Source organism: Molothrus aeneus, chromosome 2, assembly GCF_037042795.1.
Source record: "Molothrus aeneus isolate 106 chromosome 2, BPBGC_Maene_1.0, whole genome shotgun sequence".
NCBI lineage: Eukaryota > Metazoa > Chordata > Aves > Passeriformes > Icteridae > Molothrus > Molothrus aeneus.
In genome coordinates, this window is record NC_089647.1 from 5,184,583 (window position 1) to 5,208,686 (window position 24,104).

The following is a 24,104-nucleotide window of genomic DNA, read 5'->3' on the forward strand; positions in this document are numbered from 1 at the left end:
GTTTGAGATGGAGCATCTTCTTATTACAGCATTTTTAGGTACAGGTTGCAAAGTGCTTTGCTAAAGGTAAGTGTTGTAACCCCAGCTTGATGATTAGGAAACAGAGGGGAGGGAGCCAAGAGGCAGCAAGTCAGCAGAAAAACCATGAATCACATCACTGTCTCTGTCCTCCTCCTCTGATGACTGCTCTCCCTTCCCCCAAATATTTGTGTAACTGTGCTTACCACATGCTCAGCTTGAGGAATGCATGGTGTGGAGAAAACATCTACTACATATCAGCTTGTAGAGGATCTGGCTGTGTCATAGCTTGCTGTGGTTGTAAGGTGTGTCTGACCTGAGGTCCCAGCCAGAGGTGCAGGCTCTGAAGACCAGAAGCTGCCACAGGCATCTTGAGATAATCAATGATAAAAAAAACTAAGAGGTTTCTAACCATGACTTGTTGCCAGTGTAAATTGAAAGCCTTAATAGCATATGTAGGGCCAATTACAGTACATTAAGGTACAATATCCTCTTTACTGGCACTCTCCAGGGAGCCAGGAGACATTGTGGCAACAAGGATTATGGTTTGCAGATGATATGCACGATAACTTCACCTAGACGCAGGCACCTGTTCCTCTCACAGAGCAGATGTTTGGGAGGCTGTTAAGAGAACATCAGCCCCTTGACAGCCAGCAGAAAATGCTGGGTAACTGTGTCTGTTCACACTGCTCGGCCCACCACCTCTGCTGCCTGACATAGGGCTAGAGCAGCCCTGCCTCACCTAAACCCCAGCCCCTGGGGCACAGCAGATCAACTCAGCATTGGAAGGCAAAGCCCTTTCCTGGCTCTCTGCCTAGGCAAATCCTCAAGCCAGGAAAGGGAGTTTCCCCCTTGTCAGTAGGGTGAGGTTTCTCTGGCTGGGTGCCTGGGGTGTCAGACTTCACTGGTGCACCAGCAGCTACAACCATTTCCATGTCATGGCAGGATCTCTGAACGTGACCTAGCAGGCTGCACGTGGCAAGGAGAGACTCAGTTTGCACTGGAATAGGCTTACCACCAGAATGGGAAGAGATGGATGGACTCCCTGGCATTGAATTGTGCCATTCCCATTACCCTGGACCACCAGCTTCAGTATTATCTGTTTTCTCCTTTTTAAATAATTTTTCCCAAATGCAGAATAAGCTTTGTGGATTTGTTTGTATATCTCTGAACAGTGGCTGATGGTAAGCCCCGTGGCAGAGCAGAAGTGTGAGTTACCCCACAGAGCTTCTCATGTCTTAACCAGGATCTTTCCCCTGAGGGTGAGGCTGCCCCAACCTGTGTGCCACAGGATTTCCAGCTTAGCTGTTATCAGCCTGTGGTCCATAAAAGCCTTGAATCGCTACTGTAGGATCTGTAAAAGGTAATGAAGAAGAGATGGGTGCCTGTGTACTGTGCAGGAACCAGCCCCAGCATGTGGAAGCATTTGGCATTCACAGAATTGGAAAAGACTGAGAATGTCCTCTCTAATTCTGTGGGAGGGAAACAGAACCTGCACTTGCATCTTCTGCGGTGTGCCTCCCTTAGGAAAATAATTCATGTCTGATGAAAAGTGCATTTGCAGGGATGTCATTACATATCACTGATACCTCTAATCTAGAGGAAACTTCGTGCACAGTGTTATATGAACCTCTGCAAGAGTATAGTCTGGCAAGGAGAAGACCTGTGATTCCCTGCCAGGGCTTGCTGCTCCAGCTGGGAGCAGCTGTAGAAGCACTACCTCATCAATATCTTAGGGGCTCAGTGCAAATGTGGGCAAATTCCTGACTGCTGGCTGCAGTGGCTGCCAGGGATGGCTTGGAAGGATGGGGGGGGGGGGTGAAATTCAAGATCTCATTTTTGCCAGAGTTAATAAGATTGCTTCCCCATTACTCTCAAAAAGATTTCTTCCCAAAGGTTGCATGGGAGCAGGGAAAGCCGCTGAGGGGCCATCTGAGAGTCCCTGGATGACCTCAGGGGCCCATGCTGTTTGTACACAGTGACAATTACTGTGATTATGGTCTGGGAACAAGCCCTCACTGCTTCATTGGAATACATCTGTCATGTACAAGGTGGGTCTGTTGCCCCAAACACTAAGATTAGAATTACTCAGTGTCAGCCATCCTCATTTCATCTCCTGGAGGTGCTGCAGTGTGAGAAGAGCACTGTGAGGGAGGGGTGCTTGCCTCTCAGCAGCTCTGGTCTGTGTGTACCCTGGCTTTGTGTGTGTGTGTGTGTGTGTGTGTGTGTGTGTGTGTGTGTGTGTGTGTGTGTGTTGATATTGAGCAACCCACCACACACAGTGTGTGTGTATATACTGCATTTTAATAGATATAGGGCTACTGACTTAACATACACAGTTGCTATAGTAACAAAGGTTTCCATAGTAACGGTTGCAAAAAATAATCCAGTACCAATTAAAAATAAACTGTTTGGAAAGGGGGCTGGGGGAGAAAGGAAACTGCTGAGAACCACCTCCTCCTTTATTGGTTCATCTCCTAGGGACTTGGAAGATTGATTAATGCTCGAAATAACCGTTCTTAACCAATGGTGAGCCAAAAAGGTGGGATGTGGGTGGGTGTGGTGGCTAAGGCTGTTGTCCTGGAGTGAAACAAAGGGGAAAGAATGTGTCTGGGGTATGGCAGAAATACAAGAGGGTGACACTGACTCTTTCCATTAGGTTGAAGTCCCTGGGGAGGAAAAACAAGGACAGTTTCCCTCCTTTCCTTCCTCCAGTGTCTGAATGCCATACCACAGGCACCAGGCACGGAGTCTTTATTAGCATACTGATTAAAGCCACGGGCAATCCAGGCTCCAGGGGAATGTCTGATGCGATACCAGGATGCCTATCTCAGATGTGATAGCGCAGAAAGCGTTGCTGTGGTGGGAGTTCCTCCCATTTGAAGTTGTTTGTGCCCATCCTCTCCCTGGGCACTGTCACTCATCACTTGTGCTGACAGGCATCCGAGGCCCTGGTGCCCAAGGGAAGCTGGAAGCAAAGCGTGATGCAGAGCAAGGAGCCCGTGCCTTGATGAGAGAGAGAAGACAACATTGCTTCCTCACAAACACAGGATGCGTGGGATGTGTTTCCAGGGTGTGGATGGGCACAGGTCCCCTGGCAGCCTTCAGCTGTTTGTGCCTGTGGTGCCACACTTTCGTCGTGCCACTTGTACCCGTGCGCCCTTCAAGTTTTATTTAAGAGATTTGCAGCTTGTCAGCAGCAAGGCAGCATTCCCCCTTTCAGAGGGGAACAGGGGTGTGAGGAGAGGTGAAGGAGGGGAGGCCCATGGTGGCAGAGCTGCTGGGAGCAGGGGTGTGTCTGGCTGGGTGGGAGCTGCCCCTCTCCCCATCTGTGGCTGGCAGGGGCTCCAGGGCACACCGAGCACAAGTGTCACAGGAGGGCGCCTTGTGTCTTCCCCTGCCAACAGGAGTGCCCTGGCTCAGGGCTGGGGTGACAAGCACAGTGTGAGCACACACTGCAACAGAGGCTCTGTCTTGTGTTTGTACAGGGAGAGAGGAATTGGGAATCTGTGTGTGTCTCCTTACAGGAACTAGAGCTGATGATTCTGCTGTATCATCCTCAACACCATGGGACTGCTTAGCTACAGCGTGGGAACTGCACTTGTGCTTGGCAAGCCAAGAGAGGTGATGGGCCTGTGGCTTGTCCTAGGCTGTGCAGTTTGTGGTGGACTTGGAGCCAGATCTCCTGGCTGTGGGAGCAGAGCTTGCTCCCTGCTGATCCCTTCCAGTCTGGTGCTCTTTCTCCTTTTCCAGCTGTGCCTGCACTTCCTCCCCTAGCTATTGCATGTCTGAGGGATACATCTCACTGAGATGGCTGGCATGTGACAGCAGTGGGGTCTCATTTAATTTGCTTTCTCAGAAGTGGTTTTCTCTGGAACTGGTCAACAGCTCATTGCCCTGAGGTAAAAGTGGTATGATTTCACCATGAGAAAAACCACTGAGTTTGGGTGTAGTCATCTTACTAAGTCTGGTGCCTTAGACCACTATGAATTAAAAAGAGTCTTTTAAAGGTCAGACTGTGAAAAAGCAACCTCTCTTGCTGAGGGACACAGTGGGAGGATCCAGGAGTGGATAGGGCTTGAAAGAAGAGATTTGAGTAATGTCTTAAAGGTACGTGGGATCCAAGCAAGAGAGCACTTTCTGGTCCACCCCAGATCTGGTGAATTTCTTTTCTGTGTTAATGACCCACCTCTCTCCATCCTTCTCCATTCCCCTCGCAGTGACCAAGCTGCAGGTGAGCAAGTCGAAGCGCAGCATCACACTGGTGGAGAATCGGCCCATCCCCCTGAACTGCTCGGTGAAATCCCAGACCAGCCCCGACTCCCACTTCGCCGTGCTGTGGTACGTGCACAAGCCCTCGGACGCCGACGGGAAGCTCATCCTGAAGACCACGCACAGCTCTGCCTTCGAGTACGGCACCTACGCGGAGGAGGAGGGGCTGCGGGGCCGGCTGCAGTTCGAGCGCTCCGCCTCGGGCGGGCTCTTCAGCCTGACGGTGCAGCGGGCCGAGGTGCGCGACAGCGGCAGCTACTACTGCCACGTGGAGGAGTGGCTGCTCAGCCCCAACCACGCCTGGTACAAGCTGGCAGAGGAGGTGTCCGGCCGCACCGAGGTCACCGTCAAGCAGCCAGGTGGGGTCCTCTTGGCACGGCCCGTGAGATTGCCACCCTGTCTGCACATCCCTGCGTGGAAGGAGGGTTTCCCTCCTTTAATGTGACTCCTGTCCCTCCAGACTGAGCTTGTGTGCCTTTCACTGTCCCCATGTTAAGGTTGTCCATCCCCCACAGTCTGTAGGGCCACTGCATCCAGCCCAGGTTTCATTATCCTTGAGAGCATCATGTAGCAAGAGTGTCAGCTAGTGACTTACTGAGAGAGAACCCCTGTGTGTGTGCCTGTCTGGGAAAGCATTTTTGTGTCTTGCACACAGTTTAATTTTACTCTGTGCCTGTGTGCTGGCAGGCACAGGGAGACTTGTGTCTTTTCCCTTTGCACATGAGATGGGAATAACGTTTAATGAGGTGGGGAGCTGGCTGCCAGGAAAGGAGAAATCTGCTCTGTGGGTGGTTTCCGAGCAGTGGATGACACTGATAAAGGTGAGCTGGTGGAGGAGCTAAATATAGCCCCCACAAGCTGGGACAGAGGGGAGAGGCAGAGAGGCAAGTACTGTCCAGAGCATTGATACTTCATGAGGAAGCCTGCCTTGTCCTTGCTTGCTCCAGCTGCCTGTGTCTAGAAGATAAAATCCCTCAGGCCAGATGGGTATCAGGGCTGGAGTAGGGTATTTAGTGCATTTTCTCTGTCTGGATTTGGCTGGCTAGACACAAGCTCTGTGGACAAGGGTGCCAGAGGGATGTTGGACATGGGCCCCAGTGCAGCTTTGCCTGGTCACACACACTGGAAGCACAGCAGGGCATGGCTTGCTGCCAGTGCCAGCTCCTCATTTCTGTCTGCAGAGTCCCAAGATGGCTGAGGGGTGGTCAGGGACAGGGGGCTGTGACTGTCCCCTCATTTGCATCACCCAGCTCTCTCTGGGAAGTACAGTGCTTCTTGCTTGCTGCAGCAGCAGTACCAGGGAAGTCCAGGCTGGCCCTGGAAAGAATTGTGAGGGATTTGGGAGAGTTGGACACGTCATTTCGCATAAAAGCGATTCCAGTCACCCTCCCGTGTATCAATGAAGTTGTGGAGCACAAACCAGGGACATTCCCAAGGCAGCAAAACACTGCGTGTGACTGTGCCCTCATGCCACTTCTTGTTTTGCAGCGGGGCTTCCCTGTAATCAGCTGTCTGTTCTCTACCTTGCTGGTTTTTTTCCTTTTTCCATAACAGGGGGCTTACTGGTTGGAGTGTGATGAGGCTACTGCCTCATCCTCGGAGGAGAACAAGAAAAGAGTGAGGTGTGATCTCCCTTCATTGGGTCTCTGTGCACTTAGGACCTCCCAGGTCCTGGTGGGAGATTGTGAGTTTTCAGTTCTCTCCACTGAATGGGTTATTGTTGGTGACTAGCCTGAGATTTTCAGAAGACCCTAAAAAACACAAGCCTTATTTTCTTCTCCTCCTCTATTTTTTTTTTGTCCTTTCTTTTCTCCGTCATTTTTTCCTCTACTTCCGTATTTCTTCCACCACACCCCAGGATCATGGCCATGCAGGAAAGGCTTGTGGGGTGACAAAGGGCCCTTGCAGCCCTTGGTCACGTTGCATTTCTAACGGGCTTTTCCCACAGATAACCGCCTGCAGGTCAGCCAGACGCACAAGAACATGACGGTGCTGGAGAACGAGTGGGTGACCCTGGAGTGCCTGGTGAAGAACCGCAGCAGCCCCTCATCCCAGCTCTCGGTGGAGTGGTCCGTGTGGCGGCCGGGCCGCGCCGACAGGGAGGTGCTGGCCTGGCTGAGCCGGCAGAGCACGCTGCACTACGGGGAGCCGGCGGCGCTGGGCGACCTGCGGGGCCGGCTGCACCTGGAGAGCCCGGCCCCCGGCCTCTTCCTGCTCTCCATCCACAACTGCACCGTGCGCGACAGCGGCGCCTACGGCTGCCGCGTGGAGGAGTGGCTGCTCGACCCCAGCGAGCGCTGGTACAAGCGCGCCGAGCAGCTCTCCGGGCTCAGCACCCTCACCGTCAGGCAGCCAGGTCAGTGGCATTGGGGCCATCTGCCCTGAGCAGCCTTGTGTCCTCTGGGGCACACACGAATTGCCGTCTGTCTGTCAGTGACACTGGGTCCAGGCACAGGGCAGGACCATGGGACAGACCACGCTGATCCCCTTTTCCATGTCTTCTTGATTGCACTCCTGCTTTTCTCGAAAGGGTGTAGAGCAAGTTCTGCAACTACAACTAGATGGGCTTGGCATTTTGTCACTGCATTTACTTTTTTTTTCTTCAGCACTTTTGGCAGATTAAATAGGGTAGGCTCCTGATTTTACTCACATTTTGATTGAGAATAGGATGGAAGAAGCTACCTGTGCTTGCCAGGTGTGTGTCCCAGGGGCAAGGTCCTTTCATGAGAAGAAGCCAGTGGAGGCACACTGCTGAGTCTTACTGAGCTTGCTGTCAACCAGCAACCCCAGATCCCTTTGTGCAGGGCTGCTCTCTAGCAACTCCTCTCCTAGTTCTACTTGTGCATGGTGCTACTTGGACCTAGGTGTAAAATCCAGACAGTTCAACTTGTTAAATTCCATTCCATTAAAGTCCAGAGCTCCAATCTATCTAGATCACTTTGTAAGGCCTCTTGTCCTTCAAGAGAATCAGCAGCACCTCCCAGTTTGGTATTGTCAACAAATTTGCTAATGGTGCATTCAACTCCTGTATCCAGATCTTTGATAAATATATTGAACAGCACTGGCCCTAAAATTGAACCCTGAGGAACACCATTGGTGACCAGTTACAAGCCAGAAGTAGCCCCATTCACTGTATCCCTTTGAACTCTGCCCCTTCAGCCAGTTCTTCAGGCAATGCACCATGAACCCCCCCATCCCACAGCTGGAAGGGTGCTGTGAGGGACAATATGAAAAGCCTTCTGAAATTGAAAAACTGCATCCGCTGCCTTCCCTTCATCCACTGACACAGCAGGTGACACAAGGATATTAAATTATTTAACCAGACTTCCCCTCTGTGAAGCCATGTTGGCTGTGTCTGATGACTGCATGGTTCTGTGAATGCCTTTCAGTAGTACCCAGAATATTCTCCATAGTTTTTCCAGGAACTCAGGTTAGACTGACACGTCTGTAGCTGCCTGTGTCTTCCCTCATGTCCTTCTTGTAAATTGGAGTATATACTGGCCAGCTTCCAGCCAAAAAGCACTTCCCCAGACTCCCAAGGCCCTTGGATATTTTCAGGAGGAGTTCTGCCATAACACCTGATGAGTCCCATCAGGCCCCATGGACCTGTGGACACTTGGCTGACATAGCTGATCCCTCACAATTTCAGAGTCTGTGGATGGAAAAGTTACTGCACTCATGGCCCTCTGACTCATGGAACTGGGCAGCCCAAGGTCTTTCAGTATTATTAAAGACCAAGGCAAAAACAAGGCATTGAATGCCTCTGCTTTTTCTTCATCCCTATTAAATAGGTAACTGTCTTCATCACGTATCAGTTCAACATTTTCTTCAGACATCTTCTTGCCATTAACAGCTTTAAAAAAGTGCTGATACTACACTGACCAATTTCAGCTCTAATTGAGCTTTGACATTTGTCTCCTCTCCCTGCATATGTGAACTACAGCTCTGTAATCTTCCTACAGAGCCTCATTTCCAGAGATCATTCAATTTCTTTCTCCTCTTGAGCTCCACATGGAGTTGCTGTTGAGCCAACGTTGCTTGACTTAGGACACAGTGGAGCTGTCTGCTCCTGTGCTCCCAAAAGGTGGTTCTTAAAACTGACCACCACTGATGGACTCCTGAACCCTTAAAAGCAGATTCCCAGAGTACTCTGCTAAGTTTTGCCTGTTTTAACCACAGATAAGATGCAAAGGCATTTTACCTTGGAAAATACAAATTCTCTAGTTTTTGAGGCATATGACTCAAGGTTAAATGTCTTTCTTAAAGGCTGTAGGACAACAGTACAGTCCTCCTTCACTGAGTACTTTCCAGCTTCTAAAGCAACCACTCTGCCTGTTCTGCAGTGCTTCGTGGCTGCCCATTCCAGCAAGAGATCAGCCTTGTAACTGTGCAGCAGAGCTGGCAAAAGCATGAGGTTCTGGAAAGATTTTAGTGGTCATTCCTGGCAGAGATTTGTACTGTGGAGGAGGAGCAGGGGACAGCAGAGCTCTTATCTGCCACGTCTTTGCTTGGGAAGTTTTGCTGGCCAAAGTGGCTTGAGCAGAGAGACCTCCCCAGGCAATCCCTGTGCCTGCTGGGTTGTCAGTACAGCTCTCCATCCAGTGTGATAATTGCCAGCCCTGATGGAGGGGATAATGAACAGCAGGAAAAATCTCTGAGGCTCCTCTTGAATTGCAGAAGAATGAGGAGTGGGAAGAAGAGAGGGAGTTGGGAGTTCACTAATTGAAGATTTTTTTTTTCTAGAAGTGCTTTGTTGTTGTTTGGTTTTGTTTCATAGCAGTCAGTACTTAACAAAATGACTAACTGTGCTTGTGACTCATGTCTCATTAGTGAGGATCTCCAGCCTCATCTGTCAGGGCTATAATCATCAGCAAGGGGGAGAAAAACCTCTCAGCACCTTCAGACATCAATTCTCCTCTCTCTGTTTAACTCCTAAAGGTGAGGGAGGCTTTGTGTTAGTTTTGATAAGCCATTTCTTCCCCTTCCTCCTTTTTACCTTCATAGTCCCCAAAATTTCATGACTTAACTCATTTCTGTTTCTGCTCAGGAGTCTTTGGGAAGGTGTGAACTGCAAATACTCATATTGCTTATGGCCTGAAGAGCTCTGGCCTTAATTGAGGTTTTCCTCACAGGACCATTTAAAAAGGTTTGGGTAGGTGCTGTAATGAGAAGCCCACTGGGCACAGCAGCTCTGTGGCTGATGAGAGCTGAGGGACAGCAGCTCCCTCCTGAGAGACACCCAGGGTCTGCACAAGGGAGGGCTTGCCCAGCTCTCCTCACCGGAGAAGAAAGTGCCTCTCTCTTTGGTGAGCTATCGACTTGCCCTTCCTGCTCAGCTCCCACTTTGGAAAGGGCTTTTTAATCTTTAAATGAGAGCTTAGATCCAGACTGATTGTGATCCCTGGAGTATGTGCTCCCTGGCAAGATGACTAAACCAAATGTTAATTGCTCTTGAAGTCAGCCTTTAATCAACTCATCATGGGTTCTGGCCACTGTGTCTCTGTTAGGTAAAAACATCTCTTTAGCCTTGCAGCAAGCACTAGAGGAAAAGAAAATGAGGAATACTTCTGGAGCATCCTTGCTGCATCAGTGTTGAGACCACATCTGTGGAGGAACCTCTTAGCTAAATGACTTTCCAAGCTGCTGGAAAAGGTCTTCTCTTCTGTCATAATGATTTTCAAATCCTTTGAGCACTCTCAAAGAAATTAAAAGCAGGAAGTGCAGTGTTCAGCAGTAGCTGGGGAGGAATAGCACATGGCTCCTCAGCACATGCACCAGACCTTGGTATCCTGACACATAGCATGTCTGGATGAGCTGCAGCAGCTTTCTCCTTGTTTCCCTTAGCTGGGGTGAGGGTGGGCAGGGGTGGGATGGTGCTCGCAGCCAGCACCTGTTTGACCCCGTGCCAGATGGTGCGTGGTGAGGTGAGGATGCTGTGCCTGTAGGGTTGGCCTCAGAGGTCCCTGTGGGTCTTGGCAGGCTGCATCAGGATTTGGCTTTTGCTTGGATTGTTCCCAGCACCAGAGTCATGACAACTTGTGTTGAGATAGGGTGGTTTTGATGATATCTCAGCACTCACCTCTTGATTTTTGTCATCTTGTCATCTCAGATCCCACCTTGCAGGTGGACACAGCCACGGCCAACCTCACCGTGCAGGAGAAGGAGTCCTTCCCTCTGGACTGCAGCATCCTGTCCCGCTCCAGCCCCGAGTCCCACTTTGCAGTGACGTGGTACAGCCTGCGGGCCAAGGAGGCAGGCGACCACACAGAGCAGGGGGAGGAGGAGGAGGAGGAGGAAGAGAGGGAGGCAGTGCTGAGTGTGGGCCCTGATGCCATCTTCAGCCCCGAGGCTGGTCGCTGGGAGGGCCGCCTGCGCTTCCAGAGGCTCTCGGCGGTGCTTTTCCGGCTGACGGTGCTGCAGGCCGGCAGTGCCGACACGGGCAACTACTCGTGCCGAGTGGAGGAGTGGCTGGCGGATCCCAACGGCGTCTGGTACCGGCTGGCCCAGGAGGAGTCAGGGATGGTGGCTGTGCACGTGCAGGATGCAGGTGAGAACTGGTGGTGACTGTCTGGGGCCGTGGCCCCAGCATCCCCTGCGTCTTCCATTCAGTCGAGATGAAAAGACCAGGGAGTGAGTGGGACGGGGGCAAGTCTGTGGTGCTGGTACTTCTCCAGTCAGCTCAAGGGTTTATAAGATACTATAAAATCTCCACCAGGGAGGACTGTGGTATTTTTGGGGTTTTTAGGACGAAGGAGGGATTGAGAATTTGACTCTATGTTTTTAGAAGGTTAATTTATTATTCCAGTCTACTCTATTCTATTCTATTCTATTCTATTCTATTCTATTAAAGAATGTTATACTAAACTTATATTAAAGAATAGAGAAAGAATACCTTCAGAAGGTTATAAAGAATGGCATTGAAAATTCGTGATTGCTTTTAGAGTTTTGTCACAGTCGGATGGTGATTGGTCATTAAGTTAAAACAATTTACATGAAACTAATTAAACAACTGCTTGTTGGATAAACAATTTTTAGCTACATTTTAAAGTGGTAAAATACAGGGGAAATAGTTAGATAATTATTATTTTCATTTTTTTCTGAAGCTTCTCAGCTTCCAAAAAAAAATCCTAAAAAAAAAAAATTCCAAAAAATATAACAATAACAGAGGACTCTATCACTTATTAAAGGGGGATAAAGCTGAAACATGCCCTTTTAGAACTTTCTTCTGTTCTAACGCTGTTATTGTTCCCAGAGCTCCACCTCCTGCTTTGACATAGAATAATGAGCATCTGGTTTTCTGTGTTTCTGAGGAAGTTTGCATGCTCTGATTAGAGAGAAACCATGAAATGTGACCACCCTGTGTCTCTTTCCAGGCTCCACGCTGCAGTCTGTCATCTGCTCCAATGACGCCCTCTTCTACTTTGTGTTCTTCTACCCCTTCCCCATCTTTGGCATCTTGATCATCACCATCCTCCTGGTGCGGTTCAAGAGCCGGAACTCCAGCAAGAACTCGGAGGGCAAGAATGGGGTTCCCTTGCTGTGGATCAAAGAACCTCACCTCAACTACTCTCCCACTTGCCTAGAGCCACCAGTCCTCAGCATCCACCCGGGAACCATGGACTAGAGAGGCAGAGACACCTGTAGGGATGCACAGAGGGAGAGAAGCTGAGATACACCGGGAGCCCTGAGGAGCACAGTGGGGTTTGTTGTTCTTGTTTCATTTGTTTCAGTGTCTGTGCTCCGACACAGTGGCTGAGCTCTGCCCAGCCAGCAGGAGCAGGAAGGTCCAAGGCTTCCTCCAGCACCTGTGGGAACCCTCACCCCAGTGGACAGAGGCACTTGCTGTACATAGCAGATGTTCCTCTTGGACTAATTTGACTCACATCAGTTGCTGTCTTTTGGGCTGTTGCTTTTTTATCATTTATGTTTTGGTCATTCAAAGAACTGTAGACTTTCCCTGCCCTCCACACAATGTGGAGTTCCCAGGGGATATTTGGTCCTAGGATGATCTCTTCAGAAGTAAACATATATGTTTTCCAAACCAGACTGTTTTTCCTTCTCGGACTCAGTGCCACAGTGAAGAAGATCTTTTCCCAAGGAGTACTGAGCTAGCTCCTCTCTCTTCCAAAACAGACAAAGCCAGGTCTGTCCCCAGAGGGGTTAACTGGGCTGTCTGTCAAGAGGTCCATTTCAAAGACTGGCTGTAGCTTCAGCATCTTCTTGCCTCCACCTTACTTGTTTTCTCAGGAGGGAGCAATTCACTTTTTGGGAGTGTTCCCAGGTCTTGGAGAGACTGAATATTGAGCGTGCTTGCGGTCAGGACAAAAGCAGTTTAGTTTGTCTCACGGAACTGAAGGGGGGAAAGGAAGGACACCTGAAAGCCCTGACTGTGTTGTAGCAAAGAGGGTCCTTGTAGGGTCTCACCAGAGTCGTGCTCCTCCCTGGTGTCCATGCTGCCATCTCTGATGAGGCAGATCTCCTCTGGGCCCCAGTCATTTGGCAATGGGAGGCTTAATCCAGTCTCTGAAGGCTTCAACATGACCAAAGTAAAGACTCTAGGAAGGAGGAAAGGAGAAGCTCCACGGGTCAGGTTCACAGTCCCTGGATGGTTCAGCCAAGGAGCCCAGTAGCAAACATGCCACGTAGTGGGGACGTGCAGTTAACCACCATGTGTCACGAGTGTTCCTGTGGCTGCACTGCTCCCCAGTGTGAGCCTGGACAAAGCAAGGGGCCTGCAGCCCATCAGCACCCTGGGGATTTCCCTGTCCCCTTGGCCAAGACAAATCTTCCCCCTGCGTGTATGTCCATCTGCCATTTGTTTCTGAGACTTTAGGAAGAGAATCCATTTCTCTATAAGCTCCCCCTCCTGGCAACGTCACCTGCCTTGTAAGAGTCGCCGTGGCAGGAAATGCTGTTCTTTCTGTGAAAGATATGGCTCTTGTGAACCAAACCGGGGCTCTCGCCACGTGGGGCACCTGACCTCCTGCACCCCTAATGCCAAGAACCCCTGCCCTGTCCTGTGGAGGAACCGCCTCCTCCCCCGTAAGCGTTCCGTCTGGCGGAAGAAAATGTTTGCCAAAAATGGCCTTTTGTTGTCTTCCTTGATGTCTTCCTGGCAAATCCGGCCATTTCTTTTTTTGCAGCATGGCTGAAGCCAAGCGGGGGCGGACGTGTGCAGCCACAAGACCCCCCCTGCCTCACGTGTGAGAGGTGCCATACCCACAGCCGTTGTCCTCTCCGGAGGGTCGGACTGCTCTTTGGGAGCAGAGGGGACCTCAGCAGATGCTCTGTAGCACTAAGTCAGTTAGACCCTGATGCCTTGACGTTTCAGAGGTGGTGGAGCTTCAAGTAGGAGATCTGCACCGTGAAGCCTCGCTCCTGTCTGGGAGAGGACCCACGTGGCTGCAGATCGTCCCGTGCTAAGGTGTTTGAAGTTGGCCACCTCTGCACCTCCACCAGAACAGCACTGGTTTCTTCTTCTGCTGGGAAGCCCCAGTTTCACTCGCCCTCTGTGAAGTCTGCCTCCTGGAGAAGTAACTGCTTCCTGGCTCCAGCATATGCATACAATCACATTCCTATATCTGTATGTATCGCACACCCGCACACTTGTCTTCCCTTTCTGGCTAAGACATCTGCAAAGAGAGGAGTGGGAGGAGAAGTGAATGGAAATGAAGAATTGAGGTGCCAACAGCTGCAGCTGCTAGCCAGTGGGTATTGTTTCCTAACTGTTCTGTCTCCTGTATGTACTGCTCCCGGGCAGGAACCACGACTCGCTTCAGCTTTAAGGAAGGAGAGAGAATGAAGTCGGCGGGAGCCGTTCTTCCCTGGGAGAGCTCTGCTCTGCGCCTGAGCCACGCTCCTCCTCGCCAGCCTGTCTGCCCCAGAGCAGGGCTCTCCTGGAGGCCTGCCACAGAGCCCAGCCTTTCCTGGCAAGTGGCTCCCACAGTGGTCCCTGAATGTACCTTGCTGGTGACATTTCTCCATTGCTCTGGCAGTGTGTTGCCTAGTCTCAAACTTCTCTCCGTTTTTTTAAGGCAGCCTCTTCCTGTAATGTTTTAACACAAAGCTTTTCAAAGCACTCTCTCTGCAGTAACTTTCTGTAACGAACACAAGAAGAAAGAGACCCTATCCATGCATGATGTGGAAAAATGTTTGGGATTTTTAAAAAAAGAAAAAAGTGAAAAAAAACCCCAACAAAAACTTTGTACTATGTTGCACTAAAACATGTTTTATACAACACACCCGAGAGCTGTAGTAAACTGTGTTGAAATTGTGAATCCTATTGCTGCTGGTTTTTGTCAGATCTGGGCTTTTATTATGCCTTTATGTGCACTCACAGCTTAAAGGTGTGCTGAGGCCCTCCTCCTGGGAAGCCTCTCCCTCTGCCCTTACTCCTTGATGCAATAACTTCTCTCCCTACCACTGGTAGCACATCCCCTCTCTCTTGCAGCTGGAGCTTGCAGACACCAGGCACCTCTGATTTCATACCCCATCCAACCCTCAACCTATGCCATAATAGAATAGACATTTAACAGAGGCCTGTCAGGACTTTTTATTGAACACACTGGTTTTGAAATTGTTCTGGAAACAGTAAAAGTACTTTGCTGTGTGATAGTCTGGATTTCAAGAAAAACCTTATTTTAATAGAATTGCTCATAGCAAATGTTAAGCAAATTACTTTTAGTACCCTTGATGAAAGCAGAATATAGTTCACTACAGAAGCTGATGTACAATGCAACCTGTTTAATTCTCCTTACCCACTTTTGCCTTAAGTAAGGATTTGGTCAGGAGTCTTAAATTCTCCCATATTCACATATTCATATCCTACCTGTATTGCAGGAGTGGTGTAGAATTAGGTAAAATGCACTGCTCACACAGCTTTAAGGTTGGGTTTGGGGTTTTTTTCCAACTTTATTTGAAACAAAAAACATCCTCTGCAAAAATAATTTTATAAGAAAGCTCTGTTGTCCCCAGACACAATGGGCTGCTTGTGCTCCCTGCTCCCCTTGTAGGGTGAGGATGCTGGTTTGGGGGGTTTGAGTGGGGTTTGCTGCCTGTCCTGCTGCTGCAGTAGGACCAGCAGGGCAGCTGTGGGTGCTCCCGCTCCTCTTGAGGACCAGACGATGTGCAGCCAAGCTGCAGTGCAGGAGGGATGTCTTGGGTTACCACTGTGTGTTCCCATCAAACCACCAGCCCCAAACTGGCACCGATGTGGCCTCCCCACTGAAGCCAGCACACAGAGAAAAGGCAGGCCTGGCTCTGGCTTACATTCTCAAGATTTAATCCAGCGGCTTTGCAAACCAAGCGAGAGAGCACAGGTAAGTGTGCCAGTGGGTTGCTTTGCCATCTCCTGCCTAGAGTATGCTGGACAAGTCCTTGGCCACCTTCTCCAGGCGGTCCTTGTACTCCAGGTGGGCGTAGAGGTTGGGGGGAACGCCCTTGAAGGCGTGGATGACGCCCCACCAGCTGGCGGCGATGGCAGCTGTGGAGTCGCTGTCCCCGCCGTGGAAGAAGGCGCGGTGAGCCAGCTCTGTCCACGAGTCCCCCGCGCCCAGCAGGGCGTCGTAGGCGATCATGGGCGCGTCATGCCCGCTGCTGCCCCCCCAGCCGCTGTAGCTGAGCGAGGTGTAGAACGAGTCTCTCTCTTCCACGCCGTACTTGGCCGGGAATTTGGGCGATGAGACCCCGTCCGAGATGCCTCTCTCCTCCAGGTATTTTTTCCACTTCTCTTCGAAGTAATACCTGCCAAACAGGATGGGATGGAGCGGCTGTAAGTTGTCCCAGGGCAGCAGCACGCAGCTGAGCACCACGCGGGCGCCAGCGGAAAACGCGCCACGTCAAGAGCCCGGAGTGAGGGCTCAGCAAAATGGCAGGCGGCCCCCGATTGTCAAAACTAGGGGCATGATTTACGGTAAGAGGCACAAGAACAAGTTTCAGTGAGTTAGATTTCCCCTCCCTCCAGTCACACGGGAGAAGGCAGCCCAGCACCTGCAGGATTCAAAGGCTCAGAGTGAGAACTGAGTCATCCTCCCAAATTCAGAGCAGCTCTACCTCTGTGTGTGCCCCTGCACACAGAGGTGCAGTGAATATGCAGATTTGGTTATAACTTTCAAACTGAGCTCAGCCCTAAGCTTGATGCTGTTCCCCAGCCCTGCTTGCCATCTTTCATAAGATCACAGTTGCATGAGATGACAAGTCTCACCTACTTCATACTGGATCCAAAAAATGGTCACAAGCACCTGACCCAAACACAACCTGCCTTTTTTTTTTCCCCGAAGGTACTGTGAATTGATTTGATCCTATAGCAGGTGTGTGCTGCCCTAGGAGTTTGCCTTAATGTGATTACTGAAACCTAAGTAAGAGCAGAGAGCCTTGTACCCTGTGGTACAAGGGCTTTAAGAAATGTCAGTGCAGGGCATGCAGCTCACCATTGCTCCATGTTCTCCTTCACATAGAAGCCAGATTCCTGCACGTAGGCTTTTGCCTGTGGCAGCACCTCCATGAGCCTCTTCCCCCAGGCCACGGGGGGCACGCTGTTCACCGCACAAGCTGTGAAGAGAGCTGAGGCCAGGGCCCCCAGGTAGCCGGTGGGGTGGTGGTGGGTCATGCGGCCGCTCTCGATGCTGACTTGGATCAGGGTGTCCAGCTGGGCGGGCCGGTAGAAGCGCAGCCCGATGCACATGGCGCGCATGGCGGCCCCGCAGCCCCCTGCCCGTGGGCTGAACGGGATCCGCCAGCCGTTGGGCCGCCCCGGAGCCAGCTTCATGGTGCTTTCCACAGACATGGCACCTGGAGACCCGAGCCACAGAGCCCAAGGGAAGGGAGAAACAGAAACATCAGCAGGAGGTAGCCTGGGAACAGGAGGAAGACAGGCAGGGCAGTGGGGAAGAAAGAATCGCTGTGTGTAAGGGATTTGAGCTTCCTTTTAAAACCATAAGTCATCTGCTCACATACATATCCTGCCTTAAACTACTGGAGCAACCTGCGTCCTCCCCAGCAGACCTGATAATTTTTGTTTATGAAAATTAAAAGGTCTAGGGGTTAGGAAACACTTCATTGCTCATTTACTGACATGGTTTATATTTACATTTTGTGTTATCCAAAAAAACATATCTACTAATAGATATATACACATATACCTAGATATTTCTCTCTGTAAACAGAAAGGTTTGTATGATCTGTGACACAAGGCCAGTCTAGGTAACTGCTTTTTCACAGGACTGCTAAAGGCAGAGACCCCACAAGCTCCTCATTTGCCTCACTAATAGAAAATGTACTGGTAGAAGATGTTTTCCAGCTCTCCCTTGCTGCAGTTTAGGTTCGTCAGAAAGCCTTGAGTGCAGCACCTGTATCACCTCAACACGGTCTGCATGACTGGCTCTACTGTACTCCTCTTTCATAAGCTGAGGAGCAGCTGTACTAGGTGAGACCAAAGCTTTGTCCAGCTCACTAGTTCATCTCCAAACACTGCCACTAAAGGGTAACTACAGAAAGACTATAAGAAATGAGGCAAGCCCACCTCCATCTCCTTCATATTTTTATTTACTTTTTAAAGAAATTACTCTGCTTCTTCCAGTGCTGCTGCTTCAGACTAACACTTGTTAGTCCAACACATTCATAGGACAAAGAAAACACACCCTGATTTCAGAGCCCAGCCAAGACAGTGAAATGTTTTGAGAACTAAGCCCAAATGCTTGTGTGTAAAGAAGAAACAGGTTTGGAACATTGAATTATCTTTGATTCTCTTCTACCTTGCTTTTTTTTTCTCCTAGTCTTCTCTTCTGGCCCAATTGTAAATACTTCTTTTCCAGCAGGAAGGTAAATCGAGGCAGGTTTTGAGCAGCTGCATTTCAGTTTTAATGTGCTGGACAATGACAAAGGTGGACTCAGCAGACTAACCCCCAGTGTGCTGAGTCCTCTCTCAGACTCACAGAGTAACAGCAGCAGCTGGCTGTTACCACACCCCCAAAGTTAGACTGTTGCTCCTACACTTGGTTCCCTCACTGGGACAGGTAGCTGATGAACTTGCAGGTGCTCTGTTACTCTGGAAGTCAAACTAAATAGAACAGAGTAGCAAGGAAGAAGCCTGGTCAAGCAAATTCACCTCACTTTGGTGCAACTCAGTCACCATGATCTGTGACCTTGCTCATCACAGCCAGGCACTGCAGAGTCCCCTGCAGGGCTCTTGGCTTCTGCAATTCCATGTACATGTTTGGCAGTAGGGTTTGGTTTATGGCAGCCTGTTTTACCTGCATTTACAGCCCCCTTGTAACTGAAGTGTCTCCAAATCCATGCACAGCTTTAAGACTGCCTTCTGGACATATGCTAAAAATAACTAAGAGCTCGCCACTGTCAGGAATAATGTCACATGCTGGGCTAAGTATCTTTAGCTATACTGGAACCAGTCACAACCAGCCTCTAGCTGAAGTGTCTGGGAGTTTGCTTTTAGGATGTCTCAGTGTGGGAACGTGTCCAGGCCTCTAAATTTCATGTAGTTTACTAATTCAGTGCTGGCTAGTGTGTATCAAAATTGTTAAGAGGGATAGCAGCATAATTTCCAACTTCATGATGACTAACAGAAAATTGAGGCATTTTTCTAAAAATCTCACCATACCAAGCATTGTACCCAGTGACCTGTAACAGGACATTAAAATGAACCTGTCAAACAAAGCCACGTTTTTAAAAAGCTGTTCCAACTACTCTGTTTGTATGTTCTGGTAAAAGAGAACTTCTTCCAGGAAAGCAAGGGGGAAGGGAGAGAGCACAGGGACTAAGGAAGCTTAAAATCAAAATCTGCATGACAAAAGCCAAGATTACTCTTGCTGAAACTTTGAGAAAATCATTTCTTCAAGACCTGTCTGGGCAGGCTGAGACCACACACCTCAGTCCTTGATAAAAAGTGAGATTGTTCTTGCACTAATTGTAGCTAAAATAAAAGGGAAGATGACAAGGCTTTAAATGGAAAGAAAGACTTGTTGTTTTGCAATACAATTTGCTTGCAGCTTTATGCCTGTGCATATTATTTTAGGAAATGACTACTGATAACTTGCAAGTGGAAAAAATTGTGTAAACCAGTGTATGATAATGTGTATACCAAACCAGTGTATGACAGCTATGATTTACAATTTAGGAAGTATTACAAGTAGTATCCCTCACACTTTTAAACAGTTAAAATATTAAAACATTGGAAAGCCAATTTAGGAAGACTAAGATGGAATCACATTAGGTCTTTTTTTTATAAATTGATTTTTAAAAAACTGCTGTAGGGAGTTTTTGAATTAGCAATTTGTTTTGGAAATCCTTTACGTCCAGGTTAGGAATCCTTTGCACTAACAACAGGAAATTAAAAGTAACCTAAGCACGGTACTAGTCTAAAGAAAGAAGAAATACAAGGAAAAAGTGGCATGTGAATTAGGGCAAGCTGAAAAAGTTTCAAGAACAGCTAGACTCAATTTTTGGGATAGGACCAAGACTCTTCAGGTAACAGTTGTTTGGGATTTATCAGTACACATAAAAAAGGTTTGTTAAACAAACCACACAGTGGTAAATAATTCCAAAGGGAGAGCACTAAGACCCATTTTGAAGCAGAAGGTTTCCTGAAGAAGTGCTTTAGTTGTACCATGAAAAAAAGAAGTATGTCTGTGCTTGGGTTGCTTAATTCACTGGCTTTGTCATCTGCAAGGAACAATGAGTTTGTGGCACATCACAAATAGCAATAGTGGGTGTAGGGATTACCTTGTCGTTGAATTACTACCCCCAGAGTTCTCTCCTGGGGCTGTGTCTCTGAGGGACCCTGCTGTGGCTGTCCTGTGACTCAGAACGTTGTGGGAATCCCTTTGTCACTGCAGCTTTGGGTTTTCAGGTCTGGACTGCCTCATGTGAGCCATCAATGTGACTTTCCCCCACTGTTCTAAGGAAACCTCGTCTGTGTTGGGCAAAAGTTCCAACAGCAACTTTCCATTCTCAGCCTTCAGGGCTGCAATTCCCTGGTCAGTACTAGGCCAGAAGAGCACCACCCTGGCTTATGTTCTCAGTTAAAATCCATTTATTCTGAACTGCCAAAAGAAGTTATTGGCATGCAGCTTTTATCATTAGGACTTACCAATATGCCATGGAGAAGCCAGCCAGCTTTTCAGGGTATGGATAGGTATTCCCTTTGGTGGGAATTAAACTGCTAAGGGTCAGGATTTAAACTCTCAAGAGCTGAATGCCTTTCATACCTGCAGCAGGAGCAATTCTGATTGCAAAATTTTTAATTGTCTTTGGACCCACTAAACAATGTGTATTTCTTTTTTTACCTAGATTATCTGACCTGACCTTGTCACTCCTCTTAATGTCCATAGCAAGTTTGCTTTCAAATTTATCACTTCCAGGAAAAGGAACTTCTTTTGGGCATATTGCAGCTCAGTTCAGTCACAGAAGGAATGCAGTAGGTGTCCTATTATCCTTAGATATTATTTACTAATATTTAAATTTTAGGTTCTTCTCCTTTTCATCTTAAATCCTTCCAGGTGCTGTCTCACTGGCAGCTGTGGTTAGTCCATCTTGGCTTGGGGAACTAAACTATGCTGCTTCATCAAAACTGCCATGAATCTCTTGGAAGTTTGATCTGCCACCTTCAGCTGTCCTGACAAGCATCATTACCCCTTCCTAAATATTTTATTAATTAGGCCACTTCAACAACTGGGAATATGGGTGTTAAAAGAAGACTGATAATTTGGTTCTTTACACAAGGACAGGAGCCCACTGTGGAAAGGTAAGCAGAATAAATTCCTGTTCAGGTTTCCAACCTGGTTTATGCATTTGGAAATGCACAGCTCTCATACACTATGCTCAGTGGCAAGATTTGGCCTTTCCCATGTTTAATGTCAAGACAGAACACTCTTGACATACTCTGGCCACTCCAAATAAGCACATCTAAGCATACATACTATTTCAATGTATAAACTTTGCACAGGACTGCTGAATTTGAGTGTTTCCTGGATACTCCATGCCTCCTGTGCTGGTCAAATTAGAGGCCCAGCCTAAGCAGCTCCAATGTAAATGTAATCCAAGCAGACTTTGGGTTTAATAAGTGTAATTATTCCAAGCAATGATCTTTATGCCTTTAATATATTTTATATGTAATTTGTTGTGTTTATGATGAGAAGTTCTGTATTCTGTGGGGTGCATCTCAGGCTGTGCATTACAGTAACTGAATGTGAATTTTTTAGCCACTGAATGTAGGAATCCCAAGTTCAAAAGCTATCACCCTTCCCGAGCTGAGGCTAGGCCTCAAACATAAGAATGTTTTGTAAATGTGAACGAAACAGCATCTTTTTCATCTTGTTCAGAGAAGCCCAAAGCACTTCAGCTTGCCTTATTCTGTTCTCTTTAGCTCATCCTGAAACAGGTACTACTGAGTGTGGAACACTTTTCCTTTATGTGAAATACAGTAAACAGCCAAAAGCAGAGCCGGGGCCAGCCCCAGCACCAAGCTGCAGGAGAGACAGGAGCAACAGCAGAGCTCTACCCAGACAGCAGGATGGAGGGGTTACCTGGAGCTCTGCCCTTCATGTCATTCATGCACTCCTTGTAGTTCCTTGCAAGCAGAGTGTAGAGATGTGGTAACGTTGGGTTTTTCCCGGCTGCTACCAAGGCCTCGGCCGTGGCCAAGTGCATCACGGTGTCATCGCTGACTATCCAGCCCTGGAGGCTGATGTTGGCCAGCCCCCCCATGTCTGCCAGCTCCTTGTGGATGACTGGGCCACTCTTCTGGAACTCCCATCTCCCGTTGTAATATGCCACCGTGTCACCAACTGCACTCAGCACCATGGATGCTACATAGTTTTCCACCCCCTTAGGACACATTTTTTGTCCCACAGCTACTCCACTGTAGAAGACACTATGAGAAAGAAAAAAAGAGGAGAATGAGAATTAAATCTTTCCCAGTTCAGTATGGGCTTGTCTTGCTAAGCTCCAGCAGGCTGGATACCATGCCTGCCACACGACTCTCACTCAGAGGATGTATTTCTTCACAGCACATGGACCCCGTGCATACCCATACCATGGGTGGGTGTGTGGCAGCTCCTGGGCAGCCCAGCCCTGGGCCAGGGGCACCTGGAGATGTCCTGCTGGGATGCTGGCAGGATAAAGCTGCATACCCTACCCAGCTCAAAGGCCAAAAACCAAGGGCAAGACTGCAGGATACGTGACGACAGCCACGTTCTCCACCTTTCTGAGTGCATGAGCAAGCTCACATCATCTCCAGGAGCTTTTGTGCCCTGGGGTAAGGCGAGGCTGATCCGCAGGGGTACAAAATTAAGGGGTAAGGTTTGGCTGACCCGCTCAGCTTCGGCAGGGCCAGGCCATGGCAGTGACACCTGTCCCTGCTCCTCGGGCAGGCTACAACAGCGGCTGCTCGCACAGGCATCGCCCCCACCCCGCAGGTACTTCAGCCATGAAATACCAACCACCCCCTCCCCCAGAAACCCTCCCGCAGCTCAGGCCTCGCTTCTCCTTTTCTCTGCTGAGAAGCAGAAGCGGCGAAAGCCGGCGGCCCCGCCTCAGCCGGGCCCCGGGCCGCTCCCGACCCGCGGCTACTCACACAGCGAGCGCGCCGATCGCCGCCAGCCCGGCCAGCATGCCCACCGCTCCCAGCAGACTCCACGGCAACCCGCCCCGCTCCATGGGGCGCGGTTCGGACTCCGCAGCTCTGGGCGCGGCCTGTTTAACGCGGCCCGGGCCGCTCCGCTCGGCCAGTCCCTCCGCGGCCTCCCGGGGCAGTGTCACCGGGCCCGGCTCCTCCTCGGCAGCCCCGCCGGACCCTCCCTGCCAGCCCCCAGGACGCTCCTCGGCAGCCAGGCCGGGCTCTCCGCCGCAGCCCCCCGGGCTCTCCTCGGCAGCCCCGCCGGACCCGGACTCGGTTCGGCGCAGGCGGAGGGCCTGGCTGGCTTTCATTTTTGGGGCCGCCCTCAGGGGAGCCGGGCTGAGCCCTCGGACTCGAAAGTGAAACAGGGGCAGTGAAATGAACTGTTTCTTTTTTTAAAAAAGCGCAGATAGCATTTCCCGTGGACGAGCAGTCACTCCCCGTTCCTGGCTGAGCAGCCCGTTCCTGATACTGGCTAGATCCCCCTCTGTATCTGCGCTGGGGACAGGTTTTGGGAGGGCTTTCTCCACCTTTGGATTGTGTTTCCCCTCCTTGCTGCAGCCTGAGCAGAGCCTCCAGCCTTTGCCAGGAGTCTCTGCCCCTGTGCCAACCCCTACAGAACCACAGAATTGCTGCTGAAACTGCAGGGGAAAACAGGAACTCTCTGACAACATCTTTTCAGTGTTACAAAATCACAGCATTACTTTATTCTGCCAGGATGTGCAGTAGAAATTATCATCCACATGTGTCCGGGTTGTGCAATGAAAATCATTCCACCATACGAGGTTCTTTACTAGACTTTTCAGCTATGTATGCATAAAAATAACTCCAAAGACATTCATGTTCATTGGTACTAAATTACACAGTTCTTAGTATTCAATCTCCTGTTGGTTATTGAGCTCTTTGATGCTGGTTAAATCCTCATTCTTTGGTTCTCTTATCGATCTCTTCTGACCCCACCCTGTGTAATATTTGTTAATGTTCATTTTCCTCCTGTGTGTTTTCTGGCAACTCCCAATCTGTAGACATTAAACTCATCAGACCTCACCCAGCCTCTTTGAACAGAATCTTTTAAAGAGAAACTTCAATTCCCCTCCCCCTGGGCAGAGGCGAACAAACCTAAAGTTACATAAAAAGTTTTTTATGTTGCATCATTTCCAACAGACTCGTCAGGGTCCAACAGACT

At 49.5% G+C, this 24,104-nt stretch overlaps 2 protein-coding genes across 3 annotated transcripts in view; one reads left to right on the forward strand and one right to left on the reverse strand.

Annotated features, from left to right (window-relative positions):
* IGSF3 (immunoglobulin superfamily member 3) overlaps nucleotides 1-14,567 on the forward strand; it is a 93,915-nt gene extending 79,348 nt beyond the window's left edge. For both annotated transcript variants that reach the window (XM_066571904.1, XM_066571905.1), the window contains 4 exons: nucleotides 4,239-4,649; nucleotides 6,239-6,646; nucleotides 10,400-10,837; nucleotides 11,664-14,567. In XM_066571904.1, the coding sequence (XP_066428001.1) occupies nucleotides 4,239-4,649; nucleotides 6,239-6,646; nucleotides 10,400-10,837; nucleotides 11,664-11,914 (1,508 nt within the window). In that variant the 3' untranslated portion in view covers nucleotides 11,915-14,567. The remainder of the gene's footprint in view (nucleotides 1-4,238; nucleotides 4,650-6,238; nucleotides 6,647-10,399; nucleotides 10,838-11,663) is intronic.
* A 598-nt stretch (nucleotides 14,568-15,165) lies between these two features.
* On the reverse strand, nucleotides 15,166-23,432 carry ADPRH (ADP-ribosylarginine hydrolase). Its single transcript, XM_066571907.1, has 4 exons — nucleotides 22,877-23,432; nucleotides 21,828-22,174; nucleotides 16,719-17,079; nucleotides 15,166-16,032 (listed from the first exon to the last, which is right to left on the reverse strand). Exons 1-4 carry the CDS (start codon nucleotides 23,227-23,229, stop codon nucleotides 15,645-15,647), a joined length of 1,449 nt encoding a protein of 482 aa, XP_066428004.1. The 5' UTR covers nucleotides 23,230-23,432; the 3' UTR covers nucleotides 15,166-15,644.
* Nucleotides 23,433-24,104: the final 672 nt, after the last annotated feature.